Source organism: Arachis hypogaea, chromosome 3, assembly GCF_003086295.3.
Source record: "Arachis hypogaea cultivar Tifrunner chromosome 3, arahy.Tifrunner.gnm2.J5K5, whole genome shotgun sequence".
Classification (NCBI taxonomy): Eukaryota; Viridiplantae; Streptophyta; class Magnoliopsida; order Fabales; family Fabaceae; genus Arachis; species Arachis hypogaea.
Window position 1 is genome coordinate 129101323 of NC_092038.1, and position 26212 is coordinate 129127534.

Genomic DNA, 26212 nt, shown 5'->3' on the forward strand with positions numbered 1-26212 from the left:
CACGCTCTCTGCTCTCAAACGACAGCACGGCGACCCAACAGTGGCGGCGGCGCTACAGTGGCGCCACGACTCCTCTCCCTGCACCGGCGATGATGGCCATTCGGGATGAGGGCGACGGCGGCGACAACGGCGTCTGGAGGTGGCGGCGTGTTTCTCTGCTCCCTCAACTCCACACTCTCTCTCTCTTCCTCGGATCTCCCTCCTGACAGCACAACAACGGCGACGGTGGCAGTGATGCCCACCGGTGCCGTCTCCCTCTCTTCCCCCTTCTGCTCTTCCTCTTTTCTTTTCCCGTTTTCTCCCTTTTCTTTCTGCCGTTTCATTCTTTCTCTGTGCCTGCTGCGTATGTGTTTGGGGAAAAGGGGGAATAGGGTGAGTGCTGATGAGTGGCGGTGAGTGTGGGTAAGGATTAGGGTAAAATTAAGGTTAGAGTTTGTGTATAAAATTGGAGATTTTGGGATTAATTTGAATTTGGTTAATTTTAATCAAATTAGGGTATAGAGTGTTAATTTAAAATTAAATTTAATCCTCAAAATTATTTTAAAATATTATTTGTTGTATTAAAATACTAATTGATTTGAAATCAAATTCTTTAATTGAATTTATAAGATAATAAGATTTATTTTCTTTATTCCTAAAACTTAAAGTATTAAATCATAGAAATATCAATTATTTGAATTAAATCACATAAAAATTCTTGTCATTCCATAACTACTAATTTTGTAATTTAAATATAGAAAATAATTCAATAATTATGAAATTAGATAAAATTCTAATTAATTATCAAAATTTTATTTAATTTTTGATTAAATTAGCTTTAATAAAATAATTTCTAAAAATAGAATTTCTAATGAATAAATGAATTGAAATTAATTCATAATAAGATTTATTTAAAAATTATGGATCTTACACTCTACGTAAAATTTTTTTGTCATAATATTTGAACAAAAAAGAAAATGTTATTTTAAGAAAAATTAAAAATATTTTTTTAATAATATTTTTAATACTAAATATTAAATTTTAAATATTCTTTTAAATAATATATATTAGCTAAAATAATATAATTATTTCAAATAATATATTTTAAATATAATAAGGTAACATATTTCAATAAAAAAATTATTAATAAAAAATTATATAAATATTTTTTTATATGAATTTTGTTTCGCACAAAATAAAATTATTATATGTTTGTTTGCTTCTTACATTGTATATATGTCTTTTAAATTAAATTTATATAATAAAAATTTTTTTATTATTCACTTCATATTTAATGTTATAATTTTGTTTCACACAAAATAAAATTATATATATATATATAAATTAAATTTATATAACACAAAAGTTTTTTATTATTGTGTTTATATTTAATATTATAATTTTGTTTTACACAAAATAAAATTTATTTAAATTTTAATATTATATACATAATATATATTTAATATTATTTTTTTAAATTCTAATATATCTTTTTTTTAATTTAGTACATGAATTTTCAACTTATTTTTTATATATTATTTATTTTAATTCTAAAGTCTAGTAATTTTTTTTTGTTGTACAGACATGTTGCTTTTAATATTTATATACTATTTTTTCTGTTTTAGACTTCAGCCTAATATCTGAAACTTATAAAAAAATCTAAAATTTATATAAAAAATGGTTAACCTGATTAACAAGTTACCTTTTTAAATCTAAACCATTCAAATAAAATATAATAAATGAAGAGTTCAAATTTAACGAATTAACAAGGTGTGCAGCGCTCCATACTTAACAAGAAACGTTTAAGGACGATGAGCCTATATTACCTCCCCTTTTCCTTCCCTTTCAAACAAAAAAGAATGATTGAAGTTTTTCTATTTGGAATTGTGTTAGGATTAATTCCTATCATTTTGGCTGGATTATTCCTAACTGCATATTTACAATACCGACATGGTGATCAATTGGATCTTTGATTAATTAACATCTCACTTGTTTAATCCGGCAGTAATTACCAGCTGATTCTTTGACGGGTAAAAAAAAGACTTATAGTCAGATTTTTTTTCAATAAATTCAATGATAAATTCAATTTTTTATTTTTTATAATATTTTAACATAATTAATAGTCAAATTCTAAATAAATAAAAATCAAAATAGTAATTTTATTAAATATTAAGTGTATGTATAGAATAAAAAGTCAAATAAATAAGATACAACCAAATATAGTAGGACAAAACCCTAATTACTATGGATCCTGATCGCCGTTATCATTATCATACCCTGGTCCTGCTGAGGTGGCGGCCTAGGCGATGATGTCGGTGCCCCTCCACCAACGTCATTACCATTTGCGCATCTGCTCGCGCTCGTGGTACGCCGTCATATTACTGCATTCGCTAAATTTGCTCTAGCTCCTGCCTAAACTCCAGTTTGAGAGAATGATCTTGGTATACCTCTTCTCAAACTGCTACCGCGCGCTGCTAAGCTTATTGGTGAGATTCTACACTTGATCTCTCAAAGGGCTTGTGGTAGAGGTGGATGAAGCCTGATGTGGTGGTTGTTGGCGAAAAACGATCCTAGTCCGTAGATACGATTCTTGTACGACTTAGATGTGATCTCGTGGCAAACCATATCAGGATCAATAGCCAAATCAGTGGAGTTGTTGTTATCCTCTCCAGAATGTTGGGTTGTGGCCTCCAATCTCTGCGTGTAGGACTCCGATGTAACACATGTTATGATTAGGACGACAATTAATTGAAAATGAATACATGTTAAACTTTATATCACATGACCTTAAGTCACATAATAATCCACAAATCGCTGATCATAAAATCTCTCTTTATTCTCCTTCAAGGTATGAGTATATTTGAAGGTCTCCACCATAGTCGCATCACGATCCAATGACTTAAACTACAAATATTGAAACAATATATTAAGTAATCGATGCAATATGATTTAAGAGATTTTAAGAATTTATAGATAAAGCAAATTAAAAATTATTATTTTTAGATATATTATACATTTCATAACTATTAATACAACATTATTCATTTCATAACTATTATTTATTCAATACCAAAAAGACTTTTGTTTTAAATTTCATCATTCAATTATATTCATTTTTTAAAATAATTTTGACAGAATTTTATATAATTAAAAATCTTCTCCAAATATAATTTTATTTTTTATAAACTAAACAATAATTTATTTTAATGAAAATTTGACAAAATTTTTGCTTAATTCAGAGACCTTCTATTGAGATAATAGCATGTCTAAGATCCAATCTATTATGATTGGCTCTCTGTGCAAATGAGAGATTGTTGAAAATAAGTAATACGACCACAATCTAATCAATCATGTGTCAAATAATTTGCTATTATTATTATATTAAAATATTAATATAATAATATCCTTGATTAAATTTAGAGATTTATCATTGTGATAGTGATCATAATATTAAGAGATGATTCTTTTATAACTTAATCTAAATTATTTTTGGTCATAGAATTATTAAAAAAATATTATAATCCAAAAAAATCAATATATATATATATATATATATATATATATATATATATATATATATATATATATATATATATATAATGGTCTTTAATTTTTTGGGATTATAATGTCTTTTTAATAATCCTATGACTAAGAATAATTTAGATTAAATTATAAAAGATTCATCTCTTAATATTATGATCACATCACAATGATAAATCTCTAAACTTAATCAAGGATCTTATTATATTAATATTTTAGTATAATAACAATAGTAAATTATTTGACACGTGATTGATTGAATTGTGGTCATACAGTCATACTACTTATTCTCAATAATCTTTCACTTGCACGAGAGCCAATCATACTATTATTATATTCTTGGTGCTAGCAAATAATATAATAATATTCTATTTGAATTAATATAATTATTTATTTGATCAAATCAAAATAATAATTAAATAATTCTAAAGCAAATATTAGAACACTCGTTAGTGTGTGACCCCATAGGTTCAATACTAAGTGGGTAGTAAATTAGTCATACTAAATTTACTAATCAAAGTTGGTGTCTAGCAACACTTCTTAACGACTCGATATACAGTATGAAGTAATATATTTTTACTAAGAACTTGAGAAGAACAAGGTATAGTTCCTTCCAGTGACAGTTCCAGACAATTTTAGAAGTGGGGGCAAAATAATATAATAAAATAATAAAAAATATATAATAATATTAATATATTTAGATATTTAAATTATAGAGTATATTAGCTAATTAAATTTCTAATAAATAAATATAATTAATACATTTAAAAGTATAGTAATTTAATTTAAAAATATTTTTTTATTTTAATATTTTAGTAATATTGCATAAGTAATATATTTATTATTAATACTTGCGCTTAGTCAGACATCTAATATCCATCAAATTACATTTATATCGATTATTTTTTATATGATACAAAAAAAATTATAACTCAATAGTTAAAAAATTTATAAAGAATATAACTCGAATGAACTAATTTAGAATTTTGACTATTTTTTATTTTGGTGTCTGAATTTTTTTTTTAAATTATGCGAGAGAGACAAAAATTATGAAAAAAATAAAAATTCAAATTAAACAATCACAATTATCTTTATATGTAGGTGTAGACAAAATAATTTTTTTTTCATTAAACAAATATCAAATAATTTTTTGATATTTGCTACAAAGTTGATATTTTATAATATTATAATAATTTTTTTAGCGAAAACAATATTATATGTATGTATAAACAAAATTAAATTAAACAAAACTAAAAAGTAAATAAAAGTTATATATTATAAAAAAATATTAAATACTAATAATCTCATTTATATTTAAAAAGTTAAACTTAACTTTAGGCAATTAAATAATTAGATTTATTATTGTTATTATTAATATTTATTTTAAATTTATATAATATAATAATTTTTATTGTTGTATTAATATCTAATAATATAAATATTTCTTACACATAATTTTGTTTGAAGTGTGGGGCAAATAAATTATTATAATGGGGCAATTCTCTACACATATATATACTTGTTATTAGTTTTTTGAAAGTTTAATGGGGCAATTGCTCCCACACCCCTACACATAAATCCGTCCCTGTTCCTTCCATCTTTTCAACTTTTGGTTAATCCTTAGAGTATGGTTTAATTGTCAAACTCTAACTTGTTATCATTATTATAATGAACTGTGAATGACTTAAGAAACTCATTTCTTCATTTATTCAATCTCTTTGGCCAAGGTTTTATTCATCTCAGTCATTATAATCATAGAGCTCAAACTCTTTATCGAGAGTTGACGGATTCTTTATCGAGTAGTCATTAATTCTATAAGTATTTAAATCATACCCAATGTCCATTCAATTAGCACCCTAGGGCATTAGGTGTCCGAAATCAAAGTATAATAAATACATTATTAATCACTATGATAGTCTCAAGCCAAAGGAACTCTATTATTATGTTCATTTTAAAAATATCCTATTGACAAATATGCAGTAATTATAACTATTAGAAATTCTCAAAGTGAGTCAGTTCAATGGTCATATCTCTATATGCACCATTTATATATATAATTTAATAAATGAGATCTATTAATCTTCATCCAATAAAGACCATTATATATATTGATCTTTTCGGATTATAATGCCCTTTTTTAATAATCCTATGACCAAGAACAATTTAGATTAAATTATAAAAGATTTATCTCTTAATATTATGATCACTATCACAATGATAAATTTCTAAATTTAATCAAGAATCTTATTATATTAACATTTTAATATAATAACAATAACAAATTATTTGACACATGATTGATTAGATTATAGTCATACTATTTATTCCCAACACCTTCAACTAAAAAAATTATCAAATTTTCACATAAAAAACAATTACAAGCAACAACAATGCTCCTCCTCTAATAAATCGAATCTATTTCATTTAATTTATTACTATTTTAGTTAAATAGAATCTATTTCATTCGATTTATATGGAATGTGCGTAAATCAAACTTAATAATTTTAATTTACATAGAGTGAAAATAAAAATCAGATATATATATATATATATATATATATATATATATATATATATATATATATATATATATATATATATATATATATAAGGTACTTGGTTTTAGGATATATTCATATAATATTGATATCCATTTTATTTGTCTAAGTAAATTACCCAATTATTTATGTGCTTATAAAATGTAATTATCTTTTAACATAGTGATATATAATTAAATGCATGTGTCTCATATCTTACATTTTTCAACGTATGATGAAAATTACAATTTCGTATGTTTAATTTGAGCTCAAAGGTTACATTTTTGCAAATTGAGTGCTCTACAATTTTAGATCAAAAATATAATTTGTATATTAAAATTAGTTACTAAAATCAAACACCAACATATATTTTATATTGATGACTAACTTTAATAATTAATTTTAGTGTACATGTAGCACTATACATTTTAGATACTTCCCCAATATGCCAAATTTTGTGCACAATCTCATTACAACATTTTCAAATTGAAGCAACATTTAAAAAATGTTGTCTAAAGACTGACAAAAGGTTACTTTTGATCGATGACAACACTTTTGGACCTAAAGCAACGTTTTTGGGTGGCGTTGCATATACAGCTGTTGCCTTAGATCAAGGCAACACTTTTTTGTTTCAAAAGCAACGCTTTTGAGAGCAACACTTAGTAAATGTTGCCTTTGGTTGAAAAACAACAACACTTTAAAAGTGTGTTTGAGACAACACTTTTGTAGTGTTGTCTCTTCTCTCATATTTTGGTCACTACTAAAAAGTGTGCCTATTTGCAATAAAATGCAACTCTTTTACGTATTGCTTATAAGTTAGAATTTGCAATCTTTTGAAGTGTTGCCTATTAATTTTGAATATGCAACCTTTTAAAATATTGCCTTTTCTTTTGGACATGCAACCTATACAAGTATTGCTTTTTCTTTTGAATATGCAACCATACAAGCGTTGTTTAATATTCAAAATATGCAACTAATAAAAGGGTTGCCTTTTTGATAAAAATAAAAATTATTTTTGTAATAAAAATACAAAAAAATAAAATTTACAATAAAATTTTTTGTTCATACATGTGTAATTATTTTAATTAATAAATAAATTTGTGCACAATAGAAAAAAAATTATAAAAGAGACAAAACAACTAATAATAAAATTCTAATTAAAATAGATATTGAAAAGTTCAATTAGTATTTCAAATACATGTTCATCAATAATTCTCAACAAAATAATAAAATTCTTGTCTAACAATAATTGTCATAACAAAGTAGTAATTAATATTTATCAAAAAATGTCAATCTACTTGCATATTTTATATCCATGCTTGACTTGTCCCATATACTAAATCTGCAAATAATACACAACAAAAAAAGCAACTTATCATTAAAACTGAAAAATTATAATAAAAATTTCTTTATGATATTAAATACTATAGATATAAAAACAATAAATAGGTCTAAAAAACTCCTTGAATGAAGGGTAACAAGACCTCACCTCTAGTGATGTTTCTTATATATGAATATTAAATTGTGTATTCCCCTTAACAAATATATATATTCATGAGCAGTGCTTTTTGTAGTTTTTCTAATAGAATATTTGTTAAAGTAAAACTAGCAAGTCACCATCTTAATTCTTATAAATACATGATTTCTTATCATTCAGGACCAAATCCGGCAACTTTTCTTGCTACCTCATTAAAAAGTGGTTTTAGAAGTTCTCCGAAATTTGTTATCGAAATTGCATGAAACTTTGAAATAAATACTTGAACTACTTTAATCCAACAACAAAAAGTGTAATTTCTTCTGTGTAAACTACCACTTCTACTAACTCTGCTGGTAGCCTAGCTAGCAAAAAACAAGAGGAAATCCTAATCTAGTAGCATTGAATCCAAAGGAAAATACATTTATTGAAAGAAACTGGGAATCTTAATATTGAATTTTGTGCTTGATCTCTAATAAGTAGAATGAGTGTTTTTGTTATATAGCAGAATCTATGACAAACACAAAGCTCTTGAACAATTGATTCTATCATATTCAGCATATATTAATCAAACAAATTGATTCTATCATATAACTTAGAAATACACATATATATGACATAGTCAACGAAAAAAGCTAGATGCAGATCTTGCAAATTTATATCAGATCAGAGTCCAAACAGAACAGTTTTATTCTTTGGAAAACCACTAACTGAGGACATATTAGAGGATAGTCTTGAACTGTTATCTTCTCCAACTTCGTCTTTAGGTTCATCAAATGGATAAAAGTAAGGCTTAGGAGACATTTTTAGTAAGTCTTCATCTTGTACTAGCATCTCCACAACTCTCAAATGGATAGAAGTAAGGCTTAGGAGGCATTTTTAGTTGACTATCACTATAGTCAAGTCCACTTACTAGTCATCACCATTATCACTCTTTTATGAATCACATACACACACATACACATCAAGATAGCCAGGTAATAATACTCAGACTCATTCATATAAAAGGGGATGTTTCATATATAATTTTTGTGCAACTTATTTTAAATTCAGCTACAATAATCAACCATAAGCTTCATGTATTCTTATCATTCAAAACTACAACTAAGTAGAGTCATCCTTTTAAATAAAAAACTAAGGCAATAGATTAAGTAAGAGAACCTACAAGGTCAAGATGTGTCCGATTAAGATTAAGCCAATCCATTTGACTATATCCTTTTTCAAAAGGAACTTTGGTCCGAGCTGCCAGCTTTGCAACAGGACTCTTCAGTTGTGGAGACCTCTGAATCGAATTCATCCCATCACTCATAACTGATTTCTTGTTCAATTCATTCAGCTGACGTGAAGTCACACTGGTTACAGTGAAAGACAAAAAACCAACTTTGTCCTCCTTTATAGAGTCCACATTATTTGCAAAATCATCCTTCCACAAGAAACCACCATCTTGATTACTACTAGTTGTGGGAGAACTTGAGGATTCTTCTTTTATGGAAATATCAGCAATATCCGAAGCAAGTTTCTTTGTTACAACACCCTCCTGCGAACTAACCTATAAATCCAAGGCATCAATAAATAAAGTAATAAACAATTTAAAGTAATAAACATAATTAAATATATGCCCTATTAACGGATAAGATTATCTTCTTATTTAATTAAATATTAGATATTACTTTTCTAAAATTAGCGTGATTCTTTTAAAAATTTATACAACCTGTATCATCCACACATAATAGTTATATGCCATATTGTTTACTATAAAATTATTTTATTCACCACATGCATATCGATCACAAAAGCTGAGAAGTGAAGGCAAATTTGATGAATTCGGGGAAAATAAAAGTCTGTCATTAATAACAAAAAACCGAAACCAAAATAAAGCATGTGCAAAACCCAAGTGGATCACATCAATTAATGGCTAATAATAAAAGGACCGAACTCAGCCTCATGATAACAAAAAAGTAACTCATGCCATGGAACACATATTTTTTAGTGTTGGTATATCTTATGGGATTTTTGTTACATAAAAAAGTGCAAAAGAATAACATAAACATATAAAAGCAAATAAGTATAAGATCGAAATATCTTACAAGGTCATGTCGCAACAATTTGCTATATATGCATAATTTACACTTAATGTTCACCAAAGATCTGCAAATATTTTGTTATCAATCTCCTTCAAGAGAAAAAAAAAACAGAGATTAGTGTAACCCAAATAAATAAAGAAAATACTTTAGCTTGAAGGCATATTAATTTAATTTGGTCCAATTTGAGAAATTACTTTTTTTCTTTTTCCGATAATCCAAGAGGAAAATTGCTTCAAAACATGTACACTATACTCATCTATGAAGCTTTGCATTAACTAGAATAAAACTATTTTAAGACGTTACCTAAAACAGAGATGAGAATAATTTGTGGGCTATTGGGATGTCACATCTGAGGGCAACTTCAGATCCTGAGATATGGAAGAAAGGACCAGCATTTGGAATGGCAGGGGTTCATGTAGATGGAATGGATGTTTTGAAGGTCAGGGAAGTCGCAAAGGAGGCAATTGAAAGAGCCAGAAGAGGAGAAGGACCAACTTTGGTGGAATGTGAGACCTATAGATTTAGAGGTCACTCATTGGCTGATCTTGATGAGCTTAGTGATCCTGGTAAGCAATTCCATTATGTATTTCTGATGGTATCTTAATAGCATTCACTTTTGAACCCATGTTTATCATGATATATTTATGCTTTGGCAGCTGAGAAGGCACGCTATGCTGCTAGGGATCCGATATCTGCATTGAAAAAATACATGATTGAGAACAAATTAGCAAATGAACAAGAATTGAAGAGCATAGAGAAAAAGATTGATGAGATCCTTGATGATGCTGTTGAGTATTCAGATGAGACAATTAAAGGAAGGAGTTGGTCACATTAACATGACCTTCATCAGTAACTCAAAGCGTACAAGAAGCAGCCGTTACAGATTAGGAGCCATTGTTCACTTACCTTGCCATCAAGAACACGTCGGAGAAGCTGTAAGCAGTGCTTTCAGGGTCAAGGAAAGCAGAGGTCACTACTCAACTAATTATTTGCTTAATAATAATTAATTGAAAAAATCTACGAAGCCAACTACAACATAAACCAACTCAAACAAATTTTCCTTTTTTTTTTAATAGCAGATTTTCTATTTTTCAACTATTTAACTCTAGTTAGCTACTTTTTTAGTTAGTTTTCTAGCAGAACCATTAATTAATTACACATCATCTTAATCTAATCATGATCATCAACCAGTATTAGGGAATACGAAGCATTACCCTCCATCACCTAAGTACGAAATATGGCAATTGGTAAACATATCAAAAGATGGTCACGTGCATGAGCGCCTCTCTCGTGAACTTCAAATCAAAACTGTTGAGGATCTCTTGAATTACAAGGAGCATATTAGTTGTAGGATTTGAATTAGTAGTATGTTTATGAGAATTACAATCTGAGTTGAAAAATTTTGCAGAAGGAAATTTATTTCTATGGAAAACAACATCCCTAGACACATCTTTCCATCAGTAGCCATATACTTATAACCATTTTGATTAACAGAATATCCCATAAAAATGCAAGGTTGAGATCTTAATTCAAGTTTATGCTTTGTGTAAGGTCTCAAGTTTGGAAAACACAAACACCCAAATACATGAAGAAAATTGTAATAAGGAGCATAATTGAACAACAATTCGAAAGGCAGACATATGATTAGTAATAGCAGAAGGCATTCTATTTATAAGATAGACAACAGTAGAGAAAGCTTCATCCCAATAATCTAAGGTTCTTCTTTTGGTTAATATAATCTAAAATAATTATTTATATTAAAATATTGGATCACTTTGAAAATATCTTCCCTTCTGAAATGCAGCTTGCAACACACTCTAAAGGAATTTAATCACAATGAAACTACTTATTTGTACTTGGAGAAAAACAAATGATAGAAGAAAGAGTAACTAATGACTGAGACAATATAACAAACAGAAAAAGTGCAAAGCTGAATAACAAGCTTAGTTAGTTACTTAATTACCTTCGAGAGTGAAGAATATCTTTGGTTCGTGTAACCATAGGCTCAATATTCCTCAAAATCTCCTCTTCCTTCTCCTTCCACAGGTGGTACGGGTTTGTAGTCGGTGTGGCGGCAGTGCACCACGCTCGATGCTGAGGTGGCGCAAGAGTGAAGCGAAGGTGTCGATGAAGCAGAAACTGGCAAAGAAGATTAAAAGGAGAAGAACTTGTCACAACTGAAATTTTCCAGAATAATTGCTAATCTCAAAAAATCAGCACTACAACATATACTTTATATATTTATTTCTAGAAGGGTACATAGAATGAAAATAAGCTAAAATTCAAATTCATAATAAAAGAACCAAAATAAAATGGTACTACACAAAGCTATGTATGTAAAAACAAGTTTAAGTTCAACTAGAGGATCTAAAATACACATGCAGTTCCATTAAACGGACACAGTGACAGTAGAGTTGCCTCGACACTAATGCACACAGCAATAAGTTTTATATAACAAAAAATTAGGATTCAAAACACAAAAATAGAAAAGAAAAACAGAGGCAGAATCATCAGTACCTGCAGAACAATGATCGGCGGTGATGAACACTAGCAGAAGAACGTCGGCAAATTCGAAGAGATCAAAGACGAACGGCAAGCAAAACAAGGTGAAGAGAAGAACTTGACTAACACGATGAACCGCAAGTAGGGAGGAACACGAAGAGAGCACAACAAGGCGAGCAGTGACAGAAAGGCCAAACTAATTATAATTAAAATCAAACGATTCATGAAGCAAGGCTTAATCTCAATTTGCTTAACAAAACAACAACACGAAGAACAAGGTGCGAGCAAAAGAACATAGCGGAGCAGAGAAAACCTCGGCGCGAGCAGAAAAATACGGCGGAGCAAAGAAGAACTCGACGCGAGTAGAAGAACACGGCGGAGTAGAGCAGAACTCGGCGCAAGTAGAAGAACACGACGAAGCAGAGCTAGCAGAATAACACGGCACGAGCAGAAGAACACGGTGGAGTAGAGCAGAACTCGTCGGAGCAGAGAGAAACGTAGAATGTGCGCATCAGTATTTTGAAATTGGGGAGATTGTGTTAGGGTTGGGGTTAGGGATTTTGGATTATTCATAATTTTTAATTTTTATTCTAAAATGTTGGTAACAGAAGTGAACAAGGTTATGAATGTATGTTGTGCTTCTTAAAATATTTAGAGCGAAGAGCAAAATTTTAAGGGAAAATATCAAACTATTTTAGGCAACGATTATAACGAGAAGTCTATTAAAAATTTAAAATCATCCTTTAGGACGGGTAATTTATGAAGAGCATAAGCGTTGCTTGATCAATTTACTGAAGTAACGCTTTTTACATGTTTTTTAATTGATCAAAGACAACACTTATGAAACGTTAGTTAATGAAGAGTTACAATAACCTTATTTTTTTGCAATAAGTTTTAGAAGTTGTTTTTGATCATTTTAGACAATATTTTTTAAGTGTTATCTGCATTACATATTGCAATAGCTCAAAAATATAATACATCTAAAAGTATAGTAATTTAATTTAAAAATATTTTTTTATTTTAATATTTTGGTAAGATTACATGAGGACCCTTACCTCTGGGGTAAGAAAATCATGATCGGGCTAGCGGACCCAAAGCTATGGAACTTGGGTGTGGGTATTTTGTCGAAATGGAATGGCCTTACCTTACTGTTTTCTTAAAAAAGAAACAAAATTTTCGTAAATGGTGGATATTTCTAAATAAAAAAAGTATGTCCTAAGCTTTAGCTTTTAATCCGCATATTTTTACCCTTCGTAATTCTTCCTCAGCCAGGCTTGTGCAGAATAGCAGAACAAGTAAAGTATTTGTAGCATAGCAAAAACAAAAATGCCTTCCTCGTCATTAATATGTTTGCTCGCGGCAATTGTAGCCTCTCGGGAGAATTGATGACTGCATCAAAGATGCACTTGCTATTGCTAATACTAGTACATCGGAGAATTCTGAATTGGTTAGTTTAAATAGCCCCGGACTGTGGAACAAGGGAGTATCCCGAACCTACACCGAGGTATTGACGGCGATTCTCAAATATCGCAGAACCGAACGGGATACGATGAGATAGAATGCAATAGAGACAAACAAAAGACAGGGGGAACGGGTTACCTACTTTTAACGGTCAAAGCGAACCCAACCCTTTCATTTCGAATTCAAGAATTCGGAATGAACCAAACCTCCCCAAGTAGGATTCGAACCTACGACCAGTCAGTTAACAGCCGACCGCTCTACCACTGAGCTACTGAGGAACAACGGGAAATTTGATCTCATAGAGTTCAATTCCCGTTCTCAACCCATGACCAATATGAGCTCGAAGTTTCCTTCGTAACTCGTGGAACTTCTTCGCAATGGCTCCGTTCCATGCCTCATTTCAAAGGGAACCTCAAAGTGGCTCTATTTCATTATATTCCACCCATATCAAAATTCCACTCATTTTAGATCCCCCTCTTTGGTGTCAGTGAGATAAGAGATGTCGTTTCTAGTCTATCTCTTTCTATTTCTATATAGAAATATGGAAGGTTGAAAAATCATTATATAAATATATGGATTTAAAATTAGATAATAATCCGGAGATTGCAATAGATAATAAAAAACAGAAGATAATAAAAAACAGAGGTTTGCGATGATTTTTCAATCTTTTATACTGGATAATCTAGTATACTTATGCATGAAGATAATGAATTCGGTCGTTGTGGTCGGACTCTATTATGGATTTCTGAGCACATTCTCCATAGGGCCCTCTTATCTCTTCCTTCTTCGAGCTCGGATTATGCAAGAAGGGACCAAGAAGAAACTATCAGCAACAGCTGGGTTTATTACGGGACAGCTCATCATGTTCATATCGATCTATTATGCGCCTTTGCATCTAGCATTGGGTAGACCTCATATAATAACTGTCATACCTCTACCCTATCTTTTATTTCATTTCTTCGGCAATAATAAAAAAAACTTTTTGAATTATGGGGACAAGAAAAAGAATTCAATACGTAAATTTAGCATTCAAAGAATATTCTTTACTAATCTTATTTTTCAGTTATTTAACCCCCTTGTCTTACCAAGGTTCAACGAGATAGTACTCTTTTAACTCTCTCCAAATGGAATCTATTCCAAACATATATACCATGGTTCCTTACTTCGACAGGGTACAAATATCTAAATTTAATATTTTTAGATACTTTTTCAGACCTATTGTCGATACTAAGTAGCAGCCAAAAATTTGTATCCATTTTTCATGATATTATGCATGGATCAGATATATCATGGCGAATTCTTCAGATTCCATTGTGGAAGACACAATGAAATCTGATAAGTGAGATTTCGAGTAAGTGTTTACATAATCTTCTTCTGTCCGAAGAAATTTTTCATCAAAATAATGAGTCACCATTGATATCGACACATCTGAGATCGCTAAATGTTCGGGAGTTCCTAAAAAATCGAATAATTCAAAATGACTCTTCAAATTCAATTAACGAATTATTGACTCCCGAATATCCAATTGATTTATTAATTTGTTATAGCGTATTCTATTTTTATTTGACAAATAAGACAAATAAGATAGTAGCCGTTGTCGTTTTCCCAAAATTTTTTGTAAACCTCTTTGAGATAAATAATCTTTTCGGTGCAATTCCAAATGTGCGGTAAGTCTTCGTATCTTATTGGTGAAATTTAATACTTGAAATTCAACCGAGCCGGGGTTTTTTTCTTTTTTTCTTGTGAAAATCCTGGTAGAAATAAATTTTTTACCATAAGTTAAAAGCGTTCTTCTCCTCCTTCCATATTTTATAGATATCTTGTTTGATCTGTAATAGTAATGATACTAATTTAAAATTAGGTATTTTGTATATACAATAATCTAAATTTCCTTAACATTTTGCGATTCTGATGTCAAATCATACTATATTTCTGTAAAAAAAAATGGTCGATTTAAAAAATAAAATACTAATTATATATATAATTATATAGATAAAAGTAGATATAAGACGATAAGACGATTTTTTCGATTCCTTTTTGTATCTAAAGGATATATAATTGAATTAGTATCAAGGCCTCAGAATACAGTTAACACAATGCGTGTGCGCATCTATGCGTGTATCCATTTGAAGTGATCCCATTTTTTTCATCAGGTCCGGGTAGAGACCAAAGGTCTTGAGCGACCGATCCGGCAGAACAACTCAAAAGATAAAGAAGTATCGTTAATTCCTTCATGCTCGTTCCAAGTTCGAAGTACCATTTGTACAAATAAGAATCCCCCTTTGACATCTCTTCATCTGCAAAGATGTAAGGATGGATACATAGAATAACCTTTTATTTTTTTGATACTCATATAAAGCAGAAGATATTTTAGCCATTTGTATCAAGCTCAGACTTCCTTCTTGCATACGTGCTCCTCCGGACGCACATACTAGAATAAGAGGTAAAAGTTGATTGCCAGCATGTTCGACCAAACGGGTTATTTTCTCGCCTACTACAGATCCCATACTACCCCCCATAAACTGAAAATCCATGATCCCAATTGCTACAGGAATCCCGTTTAGTTGACCTGTGCCTGTTTGAACAGCCTCAGTTAATCCTGTCTTTCTTTGATAAGAGTCCATACGATTCTTATAGGATTCGGATTCCTCTTCCGAATGAAATTCAATGGGATCCATAGAGACCATGTCTTCATCCATAGGATTCCAAGTACCTAGATCAATCGAAAGTTCGATTCTATCTGAACTGCTCATTTTCAAATGATATCCACAGTGTTCACAAATATTCATTTTTGATTTAAAAAATTTCCTATAATTTAATCCATAACAATTTTCGCATTCAATCCATAAATGCTTGTATTTTTGAGTTTCATCGAGATCTTTAGAATCCTCTCTTTTAGTTAAATTCTCATTCGTGATAGTTGTTTTTATGGAAGAACCCTCGCTTTCACTACTATTTCCGCCCTTACCACAAATAGAAGTATAAAAGTAACTGTCATTGTATTTATCACTTTCACCTAAAATGTGACTAACAATACAGATTTGAGAACGAAGATAACTTTCAATGCAATTATATATTAGTATATAAGTATAACTAAATATAAGTCTAACTATATAGATATATAGTTATAGAATAGTTATAGAACAGATATCGAAATGAAATAGATAGAATAAAAGAATATTTTAATAATAATAAATTTATTTTGAAAATATGGAATAGTTTTTTTCTATTTAATCTTATTATTTTTCAAATTTATATTATTCTGTTTCATATCTATTTATATATATGATATATGAAACAGAATAATGTGAAATCTAATATGATTTATATTTATATATTAATATTGAATTCTTATAAATAAATAAAATGATTTTATTATATCCTATTATTTTTTATTTAGAATAGTTCGAATTGTATAATCATCAATTACTGACATTGGTAATCGAATAGAAATCCAATCCATTATAAATAGAAAAAGAATATATAAGATCTAAACAAAAAAGTCTTTTTTCAACCCCTACTTTGTTTGGTTATGCAATCTAACATAAACAATATATATAGATATCGCAATTGGGGAGAGATGGCTGAGTGGACTAAAGCGTCGGATTGCTAATCCGTTGTACGAATTTTTGTACCGAGGGTTCGAATCCCTCTCTTTCCGTTTCCGCCCGTGAGTTAGTATTTTTTTCTTTTGAATTTTCTATGTTTGAAGAGCACCGAGTCAATAAAAACTGAGAAGGTTGATTCAAGAAAAAAGAAATATATATATATATATATATATATATATATATATATATATATAATTTGGAATTGTATTTGCGAGGCTCCATTGTAGAATTCCAGACCTAATCATCAATCGAGAAGCGATGGGAACGACGAAAACCGTGAATACCTAAGATTCATTTGACGGGAGGGATGGCGGAACGAACTAAGAACCAATTCATTTTTTTGAAGAGTCGCAGGATAACCCTAGATTACATCTAAAATAAAATGGATAAGGAGTAAATATTCGCCCGCGAAATCTTTGTTTTTTTATTTCGAAATTGAGCCAATCCAATACCACCAGAAATAAATAAAATAAGGATTTGTTAGAATCTTATGCTCTAATAGAACAACATTATCTAGTTATATATTTAACTATATATAGGGGGCAAATTTTCTAATAAATGTCTAGTTCTATATAAAAATCAAAACAAGATATACTAATTTCCAATTGATCAATCAATCCTATGAAATATTAAAATAAAAAAACCTCGTGATTCAATTATTCATTAAACATATGTATATACGGTATATTTTTTTATTGGTATTGGTTAAATCCATTTTTGTAATTGTTTTATTCGCGAGGAACCGTATGAGGTGAAAATCTCATGTACGGTTCTGGAATAGCGATGGGATTTCTAAACAACCATCAACTATAACCCCAAAAGAACCAGATTCCGTAAGCAACATAGAGGAAGAATGAAAGATATTGGAAACAAGCTATAGCCCTTACCCCCGGTAATTATATTGAAGCACAGAATTGGTTGAAGATCACAGGGCGTTCTTAATTTAATAAAAACACTCTTTTTTTTTAGTTATATTTATATTATTCTATATACCCTTATATCTTAATATATATTATTTCCATATTTATTTTTATATTTCTTACTATATTTATCTTACTAAATAATCTTATTTATATATTATTATATTTAATATTTAGTTTAGAATATTTATTTAGCAGAAAGACGGATATTCCTTGCTCATTATCAGACAATCACTTATTCACAAACCCCCTGTGGGGCTAATAGTTTTCATTTCCCATCTCATGGGAAACCCTTTTCGCTCCGCTTAGCCCTACCCCCCCAGGGGTATTTTAGTGATAGGTTCTATAGGAACTGGACGATCCTATTTGGTCAAATACCTAGCGACAAACTCCTATGTTCCTTTCATTACAGTATTTCTGAACAAGTTCCTGGATAACAAGCCTAAGAGTTTTCTTTTTGATGATAGTGACGATATTGATGATAGTGACGATATCGACCGTGACCTTGATACGGAGCTGGAGCTTCTAACTATGATGAATGCGCTAACTATGGATATGATGCCGGAAATAGCACAGTAGAAATCAAAATAGGGAAAACGAGATTCTAGGATTCTAGGAGAGATTTTATTTTTTATCTTTTCCTAGAGTCCGATTGTTTTTTGATTGTAGCAAAATATCGAAATAGAAAATCTTTTCTATTCTATTTATATAGAATAATACTTGTTGATTCCCTTCTTTGAGCGGAACCTTTATGAGATAAGATAAAATATCATCTTAATGAATACAGTATATCACATTATGTAGTGGACAAACAAAAGAAGGGGGGTTGACCCAACAATAAGATTTCGAATAGAAAAAGGGAATAAAGATAGAATAGAATTAAGAATATATTACAATAGAATTAAACAGAATTCATATTATTTCCATTGCGATATCCCAAAAAAGTAAATCAAATGATTCCCCTTTTATTCTTTTTTTACTTTTCTTTCAACTTAAATTGAAAGAAATTTTCCTCTGGAAAAGACTTTTTTTAATCAAAAAATAAAGTTCATTTTTAAAAAACATTAAAAAAAATTGAAATGGACTTTTTTGAAACATTGAAAAAGGTTATCTATTGAGTCATTTATAGAATAAGAAATCTTCTTATAAATAAGATATTATATAGATATCTTTCTATTAAAGATATATAAATATACTAGATATCTTTCTTTAATTTTAACTAAAATATTTTCAAATTATATTACTCTAATATATATTAGAAAATATAGAACACGGAGCATGCTGATTATATCAAAAGTAAGTAAAGGGTAACATTTATTTTTCTATGGGTAAGGACACCATCGCCGACATAATAACCTCTATACAAAATGCTGACATGAATGGAAGAGGAACGGTTCTAATATCATGTACTAACATTACTGAAAACATTGCTAAAATGCTTTTACGAGAGGGTTTTATTGAAAACGTGACGCTTTAGTCCACTCAGCCATCTCTCCCAAATTGCGATATCTATATATATTGTTTATGTTAGATTGCATAACCAAACAAAGTAGGGGTTGAAAAAAGACTTTTTTGTTTAGATCTTATATATTCTTTTTCTATTTATAATGGATTGGATTTCTATTCAGTATTATAACGAACATTATAGATATAGAACCTTCCAGATAAGATACATATACTTTTCTATAGCATATCATTATTATTTCTATAGTATATCATTATTATTTTATTAGATTTTTCATATTCTTTATATTCATTATCTAAATTATTTGATAATTTCATTCTATGTTTAGATTTCTATTAATGTTTATATTAGAATAATATTTCTTTTATTTATTATATCTCTTTTTTTATTCTCATTCCATTTTTTGTGGTTTATTTATTTTTTTTTTGCTACAGCCAGAGCCCAGCCAGGGTCTACCGGGCTCTGGGACTGTTTCCAGGAATCCCAGATAACTCTGATTTATTTGAATTAAAAAAAATGAGATTTGCCCCCCTTTTTAATTGATTAGGGGGGTTGGTCCCCTTACGACACACGAGAACGCTCTAATTTGTAGAAACGTATGTTTCTATATATATAGACCCAGTCTCCGGTTCGACAAAAGGTCCAATTATGTGTAATAATAGCATTGTAGCAGCAGCGGGTATAGTTTAGTGATAAAAGTGCGATTCGTTCTACGGACCCCTTAAAAGTTAAGGGATCCCGCCCTCCTTTGATTCATATCTCGATCAAGAACTTTATTTCTTACTTAAAGGGATTTTGAATCCTTTATTCCTCTCAATGAAAAATTCAAGGAATAATCTAAATTATCGTAATTTGTATCTAAGAAGAATAAAAAAGAATGGAAAAAGCTTTTATTGTGTCACTTAAGTTATATAGGAATTCTCGAACCCATGAGTTAAGAATAAGAAGTTCTTGATTACCCAGACTGGAATAACCACTTAGAATAACAAAACTAAGTATGTTTGTCGAGAAATGCAAAATTGCATGGATACGATCCTCGTTGTGCGTCGTGATCAATTGGATGGTTTCTTTGTATATTTTGGTACGAAGATTTTGTGAACGTAGTTCCGGGTATTCCTTTAGCATTTCATCCAAGAGGAATAGTTCCTTGAATTCTATGAATTTTTTAGAATAATCTTTTCTTGAATGATATTCAAGAAAATTTCAGGTTGCTTAGTATTCCACCAATTAACTAATCAATCGTATCCTGGGGTGCTCGAAATAATATTTTATATGGGATTTCTTTTTACTTTTGCTGTAAAATTGCCGATTATACCCTTACATACATGGTTACCGGACACCCACGGCCCACGGAGAGGCACATTACAGCACTTGTATGCTTTTAGCCGGAATCTTATTAAAAATGGGCGCATATGGATTGGTTCGAATTAATATGGAATTATTACCTCACGCTCATTCCATATTTTCCCCCTGGTTAATGTTATTAGGTTCAATTCAAATAATCTATGCAGCTTCAACATCTCTTGGTCAACGTAATTTAAAGAAAAGAATAGCTTATTCCTCGGTATCTCATATGGGTTTCATAATTATTGGAATTGGTTCTATAAGTGATACGGGGCTCAACGGGGCCATTTTACAAATTATCTCTCATGGATTTATTGGTGCTGCGCTTTTTTTCTTGGCGGGAACTGGTTATGATAGACTACGTCTTCTTTATCTTGACCAAATGGGTGGAATGGCTATCCTAATGCCCAAAATATTCACAGTTTTTTTTGTTATCATTTCCAATTGGATGATCCATTAATCCAACTGACAGAAAATTATAAATGGATTAATTTTTTTGATTTTTACTGGAGATTCGGAATAGATGGACTCTCTATAGGACCCATTTTATTGACGGGATTTATTACCACTATAGCTACTTTAGCGGCTCAACCGGTTACTCGAGAATCCCGATTATTCCATTTCCTGATGCTAGCAATGTACAGCGGTCAAATAGGACCTTTTTCTTGTCAAGACATTTTACTTTTTTTCATCATGTGGGAATTGGAATTAATTCCAGTTTATATACTTTTATCCATGTGGGGGGAAAGAAACATTTGTATTCAGCTACAAAGTTTATTTTATACACTGTGGGAAGCTCTATTTTTTTATTAATGGGAATTCTAGGTATCGGTTTATATAGTTCTAATGAACCGACATTAAATTTTGAAACATTAACTAATCAATCGTATCCTGGGGTGCTCGAAATAATATTTTATATTGGATTTCTTTTTACTTTTGCTGTAAAATTGCCGATTATACCCTTACATACATGGTTACCGGACACCCACGGAGAGGCACATTACAGCACTTGTATGCTTTTAGCCGGAATCTTATTAAAAATGGGCGCATATGGATTGGTTCGAATTAATATGGAATTATTACCTCACGCTCATTCCATATTTTCCCCCTGGTTAATGTTATTAGGTTCAATTCAAATAATCTATGCAGCTTCAACATCTCTTGGTCAACGTAATTTAAAGAAAAGAATAGCTTATTCCTCGGTATCTCATATGGGTTTCGGGCAGAAATAGACCCCTTTTTATTAGTTATTAGAAAACAAAAAAGCTATCGAATGAATCGTTGTACATTTCAAATTTGAATTAAGAATTCGGCAGAAAATCCAAGTGGTTATTAACAAAATAACTATTTTTTGATAGTCCTATATAAAATTATGTATTAGAAATTGAAATAAAGAAAAAGGGAGGATTAAAAATGCGAGATCTTAAAACATATCTCTCCGTGGCACCAGTGGTAAGTACTCTATGGTTCGGAGCTTTAGCGGGTCTATTGATCGAAATCAATCGTTTTTTTCCGGATGCATTGATATTCCCCTTTTTTTAATTATAGTTACTGTCGCAGGAAGCGGTGAAGAGGATTCGAAATCGAAAAAAATATCGAAAATTCCTCCTATTTTTTTTTAGAATTCGAATCGAATAGAATAAGTTAGAAAAGAGAAAGAATAAAAGAAAAGGTGGATTTGTCCTTCGCGAAACTCGAAATCTGGTACAGGCTTCAATGGAATTGAATGAATAATTCAATTCCATTCTTAATATTAAGAGAGTAAGACCGGAAATGGAAATAGAATAGTTAGGTTGGGGGCAACAATATCATTTAAGATACTTAAATAAAAACCAAAATACTGTACTGCGATTCGAAAAATTGTTTGAAATCCTTGTTTTGTTTGTATTACCTCAATTTTCCGGTAATATATTAATTGAAACGAAATTGGATTTAGAATTATCAACTTTTATTTCTTTGTCATTCCTTTCTTCATCGAATACAAAAATAGATAAGTGAATCCAAAATCAAAAGAAAAGGAGGTTCATGGCCAAGGGTAAAGATATCCGAGTAAGGGTTATTTTGGAATGTACCTGTTGTGCTCAAAAGAGTGTTAATAAGGAATCGACGGGTATTTCCAGATATATTACTCAAAAGAATCGACACAATACGCCCAGTCGATTAGAATTAAGAAAATTCTGTTCTTGTTGTTGCAAACATACGATTCATGCAGAGATAAAGAAATAGAAAGCAGAGATAAAGAAATAGAAAAAAGGATTGTTTGTGTGTCACCTTGCCAAACAAAGAATATGAAGAATGATACATATTCTAATATTTATATAGATGCATTTTCTAATTTATATATAATCTAATTTAGATTATATATAACATAATAGATAAAATAAATTTCATTGTATAAGTATACATAAAAAAACCCTTTTGTTAAGAAATAGAATTCTCGGGATAGGAATAAACAAATCATGGATAAATCTAAGCGACTCTTTCTTAAACCCAAACGATCTTTTCGTAGGCGTTTGCCCCCGATCCAATCGGGGGATCGAATTGATTATAAAAACATGAGTTTAATTAGTTGGTTTCGGCTAATAGGGATAGAGATAGGAAAAAAAGGGGGTTTCGCGGTTTGTGGATCCATCGAATAAATGCAATAATTGGTAAGAATAAAAAAAAACAATACAATAGGTATAGTAATTTATTGTATAATATGTACAAGGGGCAATTGCTTCTTAATCGTAAAATAGTAGCACAAATGGGTATCTTAAAGGGGAATTGCCTTCTTATGATTGCCAACGAAATCATAACATAAAATAAGAATTCCCCGGAGAATGAACTCCGGGAAGGTAGTAGAGTAGGGATTTGTATGATAAAATAGAATTCATATGATAAAGTCATCAAAATGAACAAGCACGGCTCAATAAAAAAAAGATTGATTCTTCGTTATAGATTATCTTTTTTCTTACAAGACAACAATCAAAATTTGATTGTCATAGTTTTCGTTTTCGAACAAAACATCAATCCACATTTGATTTGTGTTTCAATTCCAATTTGAATTCACTTGAACAATAACTCATTTGCATATCATAAGGAATTCGAACAACCGCTTCAAATACAGTATCGGGAAGTACCGTTTGTGGAACTTCAATATCCACGGGCTTATTAGCCAAATGGCAATTGGCACATACAATACGACCTGTCGCTTCTCGCGGATTTTCATATCCCTGTTGTGCAAAAATGGGATATGCATCTGAAATAGGTGCTCGAATTAATATATATATTATGAGCGATACGGAAATGGATCGAGTAATCTCTTCCTTTATCCAAGAAATGGCATTTCTAGTTTGCATGGTCCAATCATTGATCCTGAAAATTCAATTTCTACAATAAATTTTGGTAGGTCACTGGCATAGTTAGTTCCCTATCCATGATTCGGCTATTTACTGAAAAACTATTCCTGGAATATGGGAAGAATCTCTTGGGTGGTGGCGATAAAGAAAAAGATTGGAATGTTGTTTAGCTTGCTTTTGTAAAATGTAAAAAATAAAAATAACAAACTTTCAAATTTGACCTAACCCGCGGATCTTTTTTTCAGTCATTCATTGAATGATAAATCACGACAAGTGATGGAGATACGCGATTTAAATAACGGAAAATCCAATATATATATTCAGTTAATAGGAATAGGATGAGTAGAATCCATAAAAAATACTTATCGAAAAAAGTGATCCATTGAGTCATACTAAGTATATTTGAATTCTATTGATTATAGACTATCTTTATAACAATATAAGAAAAAAATGCGATATATAAATTCAATATTCTATAATTAATAATTATATTCTATAAAGAATATAACTTGAATGAACTAATTTAGAATTTTGACTATTTTTTATTTTGGTGTCTGAATTTTTTTTTTAAATTATGCGTGAGAGACAAAAAAAATTGTGGGAAAAAAATAAAAATTCAAATTAAACAATCACAATTATCTTTATATGTAGGTATAGACAAAATAATATATTTTTTTCTATTAAACAAATATCAAATAATTTTTTGATATTAGCTACAAAGTTGATATTTTATAATATTATAATAAATTTTTTTAATGAAAACAATATTATATGTATGTATAAACAAAATTAAATTAAACAAAACAATAAAAAGTAAATAAAAGTTATATTTATAAAAAAATATTAAATACTAATAATCTCATTTATATTTAAAAAGTTAAACTTAACTTTAGGCAATTAAATAATTAGATTTATTATTGTTATTATTAATATTTATTTTGAATTTATATAATATAATAATTTTTATTGTTGTATTAATATCTAATAATATAAATGTTTCTTACAATATTTTTTTTTGAAGTGTGGGGACAAATAAATTATTATAATGGGGCAATTCTCTACACATATATATACTTGTTATTAGTTTTTTGAAAGTTCAATGGGGCAATTGCCCCCACACCCGTACACATAAATTCCTCCTATTCCTTCTATCTTTCCAACTCTTAGTTAATTCTTAGAGTATGATTTAATTGTCAAACTCTAACTTATTATCATTAGTATAATAAACTGTGAATGACTTAAGAAACTCATTTCTTCATTCATTCAATTTCTTTGGCCAAGGTTTTATTCATCTCAGTCATTATAATCATAGAGCTCAAACTCTTTATCGAGAATTGACGGATTCTTTATCGAGTAGTCATTAATTCTATAAGTATTTAAATCATACTAAATGTCCGTTCAACTAGCACCCTAGGGCATTAGGTGTCCGAAATCAAAGTATAATAAATATATTATCAATCACTATAATAGTCTCAAGTCAAAGGAACTCTATTATTATGTTCATTTTGAAAATATCCTATTGACAAATATACAGTAATTATAACCATTAGAAATTCTCAAAGTGAGTCAGTTCAATAGTCATATCTCTATATGCACCATTTATATATATAATGTAATAAATGAGATCTATTAATTTTCATCCAATAAAGACCATATATATATATATATATATATATATATATATATATATATATATATATATATATATATTGATCTTTTCAGATTATAATGCCATTTTTAATAATCTTATGACCAAGAACAATTTAGATTAAATTATAAAAGATTTATCTCTCAATATTATGATCACTATCACAATGATAAATCTCTAAATTTAATCAAGAATCTTATTATATTAACATTTTAATATAATAACAATAATAAATTATTTGACACATAATTGATTAGATTATAATTATACTATTTATTTCCAACACCTTCAACTAAAAAAATTATCAAA

At 29.7% G+C, this 26212-nt stretch overlaps 2 protein-coding genes and 2 non-coding genes across 9 annotated transcripts; 1 reads left to right on the forward strand and 3 right to left on the reverse strand.

The window, feature by feature from the left end:
- Positions 1–7196: 7196 nt before the first annotated feature.
- On the reverse strand, positions 7197–12816 carry LOC112791552 (cytochrome b5 domain-containing protein RLF). 6 transcript variants are annotated; one of them, XR_011880355.1, is made up of 8 exons: positions 12430–12810; positions 12132–12238; positions 11578–11753; positions 10829–10935; positions 9918–10306; positions 9618–9703; positions 8696–9079; positions 7197–7398 (listed from the first exon to the last, which is right to left on the reverse strand). XR_011880355.1 is itself a non-coding variant. In XM_072233518.1 (7 exons), the coding sequence occupies exons 5-7, from the start codon at positions 9623–9625 to the stop codon at positions 7393–7395; spliced, it is 393 nt and encodes a 130-aa protein (XP_072089619.1). In that variant the 5' UTR covers positions 9626–9703; positions 9918–10306; positions 11578–11753; positions 12132–12238; positions 12430–12732; the 3' UTR covers positions 7197–7392. The 6 variants fall into 6 exon arrangements, 2 of the variants coding, with proteins under 2 accessions (XP_072089619.1, XP_025690209.1); XR_003197239.3 differs by lacking the exon at positions 10829–10935 and having other exon boundaries at positions 12430–12732; XR_003197238.3 differs by lacking the exon at positions 10829–10935 and having other exon boundaries at positions 12132–12312; positions 12430–12731.
- Positions 12817–13783: 967 nt separating this feature from the next.
- On the reverse strand, positions 13784–13855 carry TRNAN-GUU (transfer RNA asparagine (anticodon GUU)). Its single transcript has one exon. It is a non-coding gene; the product is annotated as a tRNA-Asn (tRNA).
- A 1953-nt stretch (positions 13856–15808) lies between these two features.
- On the reverse strand, positions 15809–16516 carry LOC112782468 (acetyl-coenzyme A carboxylase carboxyl transferase subunit beta, chloroplastic). Its single transcript, XM_025824862.2, has one exon. The coding sequence runs from the start codon at positions 16364–16366 to the stop codon at positions 15809–15811; it is 558 nt and encodes a 185-aa protein (XP_025680647.2). The 5' UTR covers positions 16367–16516.
- Positions 16517–17151: 635 nt separating this feature from the next.
- On the forward strand, positions 17152–17238 carry TRNAS-GCU (transfer RNA serine (anticodon GCU)). Its single transcript has one exon. It is a non-coding gene; the product is annotated as a tRNA-Ser (tRNA).
- The last annotated feature ends 8974 nt before the right edge of the window (positions 17239–26212 follow it).